Genomic DNA, 10,674 nt, shown 5'->3' on the forward strand with positions numbered 1-10,674 from the left:
AATCTTATCAGGCATTCTCACGTCCAACATATTTTGATTTGAAATTAATGTTCGAATTTTACGAATGGTTAGGGTTTAATTTTCATTTTATAACAACCACAGAGTTTTTGGTCACATTTTGGTTTTAAAGTGTTGATATGATGTATTAATTTGGTTTAAAAACAGAAAAGTTGAAGAAAAAATTAAGATGGATATAAAGGGTTTTTGATGAAAAAGATATATAAAATTGAATAGGAAACGGATTACGTCGACCGACATCCCCTCGTAAGCAAGTCATATGTGATATGACAGGGTTAACGGCTTAACGGCTTAACGCACTGACTTTCAACTTTAAACCTCCATTTTCAAATACTTTCCTTTTTAAACAAGGACTAATTGTGCTGTTTATTATAATATTGAGGGACAAATTTTGTAACTTTCTCTTGGGCATCATATAAATTCTAAATCCGTGTCACTCGGCATCTTTCATTCCTCCATAACCACCAATCGGACCACCAGCCACCGCATTCCCCGATTTCCGTCACTGTCGCCTCTCTTTTTTTCTCAGGTAAACCACCGAATTTTGTTTCTTTTGCTGTTCTAATCTTGTTTTATTGTTGTTTTCTTCAATCTAACTGTTCGATCGACAGTGTCTCTACTCAGTGTTGTTTACCATGATCCGGTATTCATTTTTGCTGTATCTATGCTTCATCTTAGCTTCTATTAATCCTCTAATGTCGAACACCTGATACAGTGATATAGCCAGGGTTTACCTATCGCTTTGATACCAAATTTTACTAATCGCGAACACCCTATACAGGGACCCGCGTGTGAACGCAAATGTCATGAATGATATAACTATTTACTAAATTAGAAGCTGTAACTTTAGATTGCAATTATGACTTTAAATTTAAATGCATTTAATTTCGTAGATCGAGTAAGCAATCATAATTTAATAACTCCATTAAACAATCTCGCAATTGAATATTCCTCATCGGTTTTTGTCTGTATATCAATATTAAGTCTAGTACTTTTCGAATTTGAAACTAATATCAGTTTGAGACGCAATATTAAACACTGGTTCCTGAATCTGTTAGATGATGAAAAGTGATTTTGCAAGTTTGCTGAAAAGTCTGCATAATATTCTAAGGCATGGAATATGGATGCTGTTATGTCCCCAGGCAACCACCAGTGGCACTGATCCATGCTGTTGATAGATTAAACACTTAGAATTTTTTTCCATGTTTTGTAAACTGTTTTGTTTTAAGTTCTGTAGTATATTTGATTTACTATTTCCTTTGTTTACAAAACTAGGCAATCTTTATCTTTGTTAATGCAAATATAATTTCAATCCATCTCTGTGTTGAGTCTTTTCATCTATAATTCGTTCATAATTGTGTATTTTTCTGTTTGATTGAACTTGAAACTCTTCATAACCGAAAATAGTCTTGGAAGCCTCTGGAATTTCTGTTAGTTTTCACAAGAGATATCGTTTTATTTCTTAGAAATTTACATTTGTTGGAAACTAGATTTTTCATCTTCATGGGGAAATCATTGAAGTATCCAGGATTCAGTTTTAAACCTACTGATGTTCATCTGGTGATGTATTACCTCAAGAACAAGTTATTAGGGAAAAAGCTTGATCCAGAATTTATTGCAGAGATTAATATAAACGATTTCAGCCCATGGGATCTTCCAGGTATTAATATATTCATGAACATATGTCATTGTTATAATTGAGTAGAGTTTCCAAGTACTTGTTACACTTTACCTATCCTAAAAGAGAGAGTTGACTAGAAGGGTTTAACGAGTTGACTTGTTATTGTCTTAATGCTTTGTAATAAATAACCTTCTAGGGGCTTTTATGTCATTTCCCTAGATTAGGTCGGTGGAGGAAGAAAGGAAAATAAGATGCTACAATAACCCAAACTATGAAAGTACATTGCTATTTCTTGCATCTAACATTGGAAACATTTATGATATCTTAATCTTACCAGCCAAATCCATCTTGAGTGGCGACCTAGAGTGGTACTTCTTCTCTTCAAATTCTAAAAAATATTTAAGTGGGCCCAGAATGAATCGTGTAACTAAAACTGGATTATGGAAAGGCACTGGAAAAGATAAAGAAGTCAGATACAAAGGAAGAACTGTAGGAATGAGAAAAACACTGATTTTCTACGTGGGTCCTCCAGGAAAGCGGACCATAACAAATTGGGCAATGCATGAGTATCGGATGACAGACGAGGATTTAGCTAATCAAGGGGTTGCTCAGGTACTCTGTGGTCTAATTGTTAAATTACTTTTCTAACCTTTGTAACAAGGCTGGGATGATGTGTATTTCAGGAGGCATATGTAATCTGTAGAGTTTTTGAGAAAACTGGTCTTGGGCCGAAGAACGGGGCCCAATATGGTGCACCATTTGATGATGATGATGATGATGATGATGATGATGATACATCTTTGATGATGGTTGGTGTGTTGGTGAATCCTAATAATACAAGTTGTTTAACATTAACATGTCCATCTACAAAAACGTGTGATCCGGATAATTCAAGCGGTTTGGGTCCCTCTGCTATCACATATTGGGAAGATGAGAGAGTGACAGATGATCGTGTTAATGATGATGTCATGCTTACCCATGGTGACCTTGCTTCGCTTCTTCAAAATAACAACACGCAGGAGGAGGTAAAAGAGGTGGAAGATCGAAAGGGGAAGAAAGTGATGATTGATGATGGTGTTGATATGTTAAATGAGTTGCTGGATGCGAGCAACCCACATGATTTGGGTCAAGATATGTTTGAGATGTTTAGTGTTGAAGGATTTGATGATGATTTTTGGAAGTCACTGGAGGAGTGAGTCAACGTGGATACATGTCCACATGCGGTTTTGTATTGCTCATAGATTTATACAATTATATGTTTAGCAAATTTGTGTTATAGTATATATTTATACAAAAATACGATGTTTAGGGTATGGTAGTGGAACATTTATGTTGTACTATTATTGTGTGTTATTTAGTTTTAGTATAGTAAATTATGATGTTGTGTCATAAACGAAGGATGAAATGAAAAAAAAGAGAGGTGCATTAGGAATATAGGAGGATTAAATAGAATGATAAAGCAAAAGAAATTTTTATTTTCCATAAATTTATTCCACTCATCTTGATATTTACTTGTGCACTTGTTGTTTTGTCCATACTCATTTACTTAATTGGTTTTCTTTTTCATGCCACATGTGGGCTTTTCTAAACTGGATTTTTGGGGTCCAATGACTCCGGTCCATGTTCACCTAATAATACTTACACACTTTATTTAAAAGACAAAATTACAAAATTGGTCCCTATGGAATGCATTTTTTTGGAGTTTTAGTTTAAATCCCGACTTTGTTGGATTGGAGGTCCTTTTGAGCTACTTTGCTTGTAGTTTTGGTCTCTGTCCAAACTAAAAAGACTATTATATAATTAATGAATTTATTTTTCATTTTTCTTTCATTTTTTAATATTATTATTATTATTAAATGTAAAAGTGGCCCTCTCTCTCTCTCTCTCTCTTATATTTAATAATAATAATAATATTAAAAAGTGAAAGAAAAATGAAAAATAAATTCATTAAGGCTATATAATAGTCTTTTTCGTTTGAACAGAAACCAAAACTGCAAGCAAAGAAGGTCAAAAGAACAACCAACGCAAAAAAGTCGGGATTTGGACTAAAACCCCAAAAAAATGCATACCACAGGGTCCATTTTTGCAATTTTGTCTATTTAAAATTACCAAGTTCTATCTTTTCATTTAGACAAAATTGCAAAAATAGTCCCTATGGTATGCAAATTTTTAGGGTTTTAGTCCAAATCCCGAGTGTTTTGGATTTATGATCATTTTGGAGTGGTTTGTATGTGAAAATGGTCCCTTCATAAATTAAAATGACTATAATACCCTTGGGGTATTTATTTTTTATTTTTCTTTCATTTTTTTTAAATTTAATATCTTTTTATTCATTTTAACAATTGAAAAAATAACAGAGGACCCACCTCTCTCTCTCTCCCCCCCCCTCTCTCTCTCTCTCTCTCTCTCTCTCTGCTGTGAAACCCACCTTCTAGATATGTGCATCGATCGTGCCAATTGTGCCCACTGGAAATCGCCCCACCACAATCTGTCACTGCTACCGTCGCCCTCTATCTCCTCTTCTTCTTCGACGACTTCGCCTCTGCAAACCCTATATCGACAAACACGACAACAAATCTGACTCAGTTCGTCCCTCTTTCTTATCCTTCACCGTTCGCCCCCTTTCTCAGATCTGCGTCCCTCCCAAACAACGAGTTAAAGATCGGAGTGACAATGTTTTCGTGTTGCTAAGGTTTGCAGCGTCTCGTTTCTTTTTCAGATCTCTGAGCAGACACATATACTCCATATGTGACTCGACGAAGGCGGCGAAGGTGAAGCCAAAGAAACCTTTTCTATTTATGGAGGTTCGCCCACAAAGACTTCCACTCTCTCCTTCTCTGACAAATCCTTTGCAAAAACCCTAATGCAACCGCCTTTCTAGGGTTATCTCCAAGAACGTAATCCACCTCAGGCGGTGGGCAAGAGTTAAGTAATCAGAGTAGACAGAGAGGAGGAAAGAGGCGATGGTGGATTTCAGATTCATACACACACATATCGATTAAAAAAACAAAAACATACACATACAAATTGATTTTTGGGGATGAACATACATAAATAATTTCCAGAACGAAACTTACACATGCATACATACATAAATCGATTATAGATTTGATTTATGAGTTTTCTTTTGAGTTTCAGAAAAATATTTAGATTTATGAGCGTGTGTTTGTTTTGAGCACTATATGTTCTTGAGCACTATATGTTCTTTAGCACTTGTTCTTGAGGCTGGAGAGATTGAGAGTATGTGTGCAAGAGTGTATTACCATGTGTGTTCTGAGAGAGAGAGAGAGAGAGAGAGAGAGAGAGAGAGAGAGAGAGAGAGAGAGAGAGAGAGAGAGAGAGAGAGAGAGAGAGAGAGAGAGAGAGAGAGAGAGAGAAGGAGGGAGGGAGGGAGGGAGAGAGAGAGATGGAACCTCTCATTTTTTTTAATTATTATAATGAATAAATAACTATTAAAGTTTTAAATATTGAATTTAAAAATAGAAAATAAATACCCAAGGGCATTAAACTCATTTTAGTTTACCGAGGGATCAATTCCACAATGAAACTAGCTCAAAAGGACCACCAATCCAAAAAAGTCGTGGTTTGGACTAAAACCCCAAAAAAATGCATACCACAGAGATCATTTTTGCAATTTTGTCTTTTATTTATATAAGTACTACGTTAGATATGTTTTACTTTTGGGTAAATAACATGAATCGTCTCTCGTGCAAGTGCCAAAAACATATTTTATCCTTATTTTCTAAAAATAACAAACCATCCCTCATTTGTTTAACACTTACACACTTAATATAAAATGTTGTATGTTTTAGTTTATTTAGTTTTTTATTTGATTTACCATAATTAATATAAAATATAATAGATTTTTTTAAAAATTTCACAAATGGTTTTTATGTGAATTTTTTGAAAAGTTCCCAAACAGTAATTATGGGGACTTAACGTCTCTCTCTCTCTCTCTCATGTTATACATAATGATCATGTGTAACGCCAGTGTTTCTGGGCTTGCCATTTTTAGCAATGTAATAGTCTAGGTTAACCTTTGTAACTAAATTTGAAATAATAAAAATGTATTATTTGTGAATTATGTGATTTATGTGTTTATTTTCTTGATTTTTATAATTTAATGAATTAAGAATGAAATAAGCGTCAAAATTAAAGCGTGAGATAAGCCCGATATCTTTGCATAAAGTTGTAGTGGTTGAAACAAGGATTCCGGAGATATAAGGAATGCCAAAATCCGAGTTATAACGAAGAAGTTATGACCTGTCGAAGTTTCGAGACAGAACCGGTACGATGTCGAGCGACGTAAAATGTGAATTTGAGATAGAGCGATATTTAGCCTTAACAATCTAAATGAAAGTCGTAGATTTCGTTAAACCGAGAGCGTTCATAAAAGGAATGCCCAAATCTGACTTCGTATGAGGAAGTTATGATTTTCTGAAGTTTTGATGTGGCAGTATACAACCCGAATACTCGATTTGAGATCGAGCGGTTTTTAGCCGAAACAATCTAAATGAGAATCGAAGATCTCATTGTTAGTAGTGAAACGATGAAAAGTTAGGCGAGAACGGACGTCAGACGAAAAATTAGCCAATGGAATCTAAATGAAAGTTGTAGAGTATGGTCTCACCTTCGCGTGGATATAAAGAACGTCGAAAACGGAGTTCGTATGAAGGAGATATGAATTTTTGAAGTTTTAATAAATATTTTATATTTATTTTAATTTAACTCCGATATTATCCGAAGAGAAGGAGAGGCGGTCTATCCGAAGTACGCAACGCGTACTGCTGTACGCCCTGCGTACAACGAGGGGCCCTCGAGTAGTCCGAAGTCGTAAGCGATGACGTAGAGGGCCCGGTGACATAAGCGCTGACGATCTGCGAAGCATTACGCCCCGCGTAACCCCGAGGATCAGCCTATAAAAGGAGGTCCGAAGCAGCTTCTTTTCTTTTACAATTCCTTCATTCTCTCTAGCCCTTTGGCCTCGATTTGCGTGCCGATTGTACCCCGAAGCCCCGGTATTATTCCCGAGCCCCGAAGCAAGATCCGAAGCCCCGAGAATCCCGAAGAGCGTTATTCCCGAGCCGAAACGTTGCCCGCGAGGAGCCCGGTTTTGTGAAGATCTTCCAGATCTACGGAGAAACACCTCTTCTGCAAGCCGTAGTGCTGCCCGATCATCTTCTGATCAAGTGAGTGTATAGTTACTTTCATTCCAACACAATATTATGAAGTATTTTATATAAAATACGTGCTATGTGTATATATTTTGTTGTTATATATGTGAATGTATACCCACTCTCTTCTATCTTATAGATCTGATTATTTCTCTATGAAATACGTGTTATGTGTGTGTGCCTCATCTGTTATGTGAAAAATGTTTTGATTGAGCATGCTATACAGGTTTTGAAACTACGTATAAAAATGTATATTTTATCTACTAATATGTTGGGTAGAATATGGGTAGATAGTTGGTGTGTAATAAACAGATGAGAGGCCTCGATGTTGTTTTGATCCAGTCATCTAGCGGAATTTAGATGACGACCACGGACTTTTCTAGACAGTCCAGTGGAACGCTAGCAGGCTCATAACCTGTAGGTATTAATGAACTTGGGTGTTCATTCGCTGTATTCCATCCCCCCATGGTTGCCTTATTTGACTTATATTGCTGAGGAACCCCCGAAGCATGTGTAGTCGCCCCGATGAAATATTCTTAGACTAGGTCCCTTGTGTTAGTTATTTTAGGGACATAAAGTGAGAATAACGGGAATGGGTAACTGGGTTATTGTTGGTTGATAATAATTAATTAAATTATTTATTGTGGGTTGAAAACCCTATATGCTCACCAGGCTCCCAAGCCTGACCCACTCAGTTGATTTATTTTACAGGAAGTGGCGCAAGAGCTTAAGATGGGCGAACATCAAGTTGTTTTCTTTACAAGTCTGTATATGTATATATTTGTTGAAAGACTTGTAATGCTATCGTTTATGCTTTATGATCTGTATCGGAACATGACATCCCGACTTTTGATTATGAAATGAAATCATATTTCTTTATGAAATGTTTTGATAAATATCTATTTTATCATGTTTTGTTTTTGGGAACAAATTCCGCATCTCTTTTAAAATTAAAAGGATTTACTCTGAAAATTATTTTAAAAAGCATAAATGAAATCGGTCTTTTCTGGCCGAGATTTTGGGGATGTCACAGTTGGTATCAGAGCATTAGTTTAAGCGAACTAGGAATTTTTAGGATTTCTAGACTTAAACTTAGAATGCTAAGTGGAATTTTGAGATATGTGTCTATTATGTTTTAGACACGAGCACTAGTTTATTTTAGGAATATTGCCTAAAATGCTTTATGTGCTAAATGTTGTGTGTTGCCATATATGATATTATTTGTTTGGATCTATGGTTTGTTGCCGACCGGATCTAGAAACTTTACGTGTGCAGGATTCTAAGCGTACGTCTACGATATTAGAACTAGCATGTAAACGTTTCGGAGTGATAAGGATGATTTGAATATATATCGTGAATAAAGATCTAATTTCACCTTATTCGGTGTGTAGATCAAAAATGGTGAGAACAAGAAGTGGAGTTGGAAATGCTGATGAAAACAGGAATCAATCACCAGTGATTGAACAAAGACCTGTTGTAGCAGCAGCACCTGACCCAATAACCATGGCTGGTGTGCAATTGATGATTCAGACGATGTTGGATCGTCAGATGGAGGAAACTAGACGGTTGCTTCAACATAATCGTGAAGAACCGTCGATTCGTGTGGAAGAGCCTGAATTAAATGAAGGGCACTCGGAAGGTGGAAACTTCAGTGGATCAGTTGGTCAAGCCAACCCACCGATAGTTAGGCAAGATAACCGCGATGGAAGGAATGATGGAATGGGATGCAAGTACAAGGACTTTTTGACTTGCAAACCATCGACCTTCAATGGAAAGGAGGATCCGATTGGGGTTATGGATTGGATCTCCGAAATGGAGCTAGCCTTCATGACGTGTGGCTGCAGAGGTAAGTTGCAAACCATCTATGCCGTGCGTCAATTCCGAGGTGGAGCCGTTCGTTGGTGGAACACTCTAGGGAAGAATTTGATCCCTAATGAGCCACTGCAATTGTCATGGGCAGAGTTCTTGATGCAGTTTAAGCGCAAGTTCTACTCGGCTCAAAATCTGTTGGAGTTGGAGAACAAGTTCCTGACATTGACTAAGGGCAGTATGTCAGTTGATGAATACACCAATAACTTCACCGATAAGATGGGGTTTGCCTTGCGTATCGTTCCAGACGAGCTGACGAAGGTGGAACGGTATGCGAAGGGACTCCCATGGGAGTATGAGGTGCCAGTACGTCAGGCACATACTTTAGAGGCAACTATCTAGGCTGCCAAGTCTGTTGAGAACATGATAAAGGGGAGAACCACCAACAAGGTTGAGGTTGGTGAGAAGAGGAAGTTTGAGGGAACATCTGGTTCCGGTAAGAAAAGAAAATTTTCGAAATTTGATTCGAAAAGGTTTGGTGGGGGTAAAGGAGGGGAAGCGAAGTGGTGTGAAAAGTGTAAGAAAAAGCATTTCGGGAAATGTAGCGAGGATGTAACTTGCTACAAGTGTGGAAAGGTTGGACATTTTGCCAATGAATGTCCGAACAACAAAAGGATGTGTTTTGGTTGTAATGAAGAGGGGCATATTTTGAAAGACTGTCCGAAGAAGAAGGAGGCGGCTAAGCCCAACATTCCACCAAAGTCGAAGGCGAGAGCATTCCAGATGACACTGGAAGCTGCTAAGGATGAAGCTGATGTCGCTTCAGGTACCTTTCTCGTTAACAATTTGCCTGCCCAAATTTTATTTGATTCTGGAGCCAACTACTCCTTTATATCGCATGAATTTGGTAGAAAACTAGCTTTGCCTATTAATAGACTAGATAATGCTTTATTAGTCGAAGTTGCTAGTGGCAAGTTTGTACCTGTTAGCCATCGTATGAAAAACATCTTAATTGACTTGAATGGGAATAAGTTCTGCGAGGAATTATTGCCTATCGAACTTAACGGTTTCGACATCGTGTTGGGAATGGATTGGCTCAGCGCCAATGATGCCGAAATTTTATGCAAGAAGAAGATTGTTAAAGTAAACCCGTCTGGGAAGGAATCGTTTATGGTGTATGGGGACAAACGCCGAGTGAATTCTGGAATCATTTCCCTAATGAAAGCCAAAAAGTGTTTGACCAATGGATTTACATCATATTTAGCATTGGTAATTGATGCTAAGAAGGAGAAGAAGGTGATGCAGAGTATTCCTATGGTGTGTGATTATCCGGAAGTATTTCCCGAAGATCTTCCTGGATTACCACCTGATAGACAAGTAGAGTTCAGAATAGACTTGCTACCAGGAACCACGCCAATAGCAAAAGCACCTTATCGATTAGCACCAACGGAGATGAAGGAGCTGATGATGCAACTTCAAGAGTTGTTGGACAAAGGTTTCATTAGACCTAGTTCATCGCCCTGGGGAGCTCCGGTGTTATTCGTGAAGAAGAAAGATGGAAGTATGAGAATGTGCATTGATTACAGAGAGCTGAACAAGGCAACAATAAAGAATAGATATCCGTTGCCAAGGATTGATGACCTATTTGATCAATTGCAAGGTTCGAGCTATTTCTCGAAGATCGATCTTAGGTCAGGATATCATCAGCTGAAAGTAAGAGAGCAGGATATAGAGAAGACTGCGTTCAGAACCAGATATGGACACTACGAGTTCTTGGTTATGTCGTTTGGACTAACCAATGCTCCGGCAGCATTCATGGATTTAATGAATAGGGTTTGTAATCCGTTCCTTGATAAATCCGTGATAGTGTTTATAGACGACATTCTGATTTACTCGAAAAGCCAGGAGGAGCATGGCAGACACTTGCGAGAAGTGTTAGAAGTTTTGAAGAAGGAGAAGCTGTATGCTAAGTTCTCCAGATGTGATTTTTGTATTCGTGAAGTCCAATTCTTGGGTCACGTGGTCAACCAGGAAGGGATAATGGTTGATCCA

General features: G+C 37.6%; 1 protein-coding gene across 1 annotated transcript; it reads left to right on the top strand.

Moving 5' to 3' along the window:
* The first annotated feature begins 433 nt into the window (after positions 1 to 433).
* Positions 434 to 3,125, top strand: LOC145006372 (NAC domain-containing protein 78-like). Its single transcript, XM_078965459.1, has 4 exons — positions 434 to 547; positions 1,509 to 1,678; positions 1,977 to 2,251; positions 2,323 to 3,125. Exons 2-4 carry the CDS (start codon positions 1,522 to 1,524, stop codon positions 2,833 to 2,835), a joined length of 945 nt encoding a protein of 314 aa, XP_078821585.1. The 5' UTR covers positions 434 to 547; positions 1,509 to 1,521; the 3' UTR covers positions 2,836 to 3,125.
* The last annotated feature ends 7,549 nt before the right edge of the window (positions 3,126 to 10,674 follow it).

The sequence above is a fragment of the Lactuca saligna genome, chromosome 7, assembly GCF_052625555.1.
Source record: "Lactuca saligna cultivar CGN05327 chromosome 7, ASM5262555v1, whole genome shotgun sequence".
In the NCBI taxonomy this organism is placed as follows: domain Eukaryota; kingdom Viridiplantae; phylum Streptophyta; class Magnoliopsida; order Asterales; family Asteraceae; genus Lactuca; species Lactuca saligna.

Excerpts from the sequence above, each read along its gene's own strand:
- LOC145006372 (XM_078965459.1), top strand. The coding sequence starts at position 1,522 with ATGGGGAAATCATTGAAGTATCCAGGATTCAGTTTTAAACCTACTGAT. Across the intron at positions 1,679-1,976 it reads CAGCCCATGGGATCTTCCAG|CCAAATCCATCTTGAGTGGC; the intron begins GTATTAATATAT and ends TAATCTTACCAG. Across the intron at positions 2,252-2,322 it reads CTAATCAAGGGGTTGCTCAG|GAGGCATATGTAATCTGTAG; the intron begins GTACTCTGTGGT and ends TGTGTATTTCAG.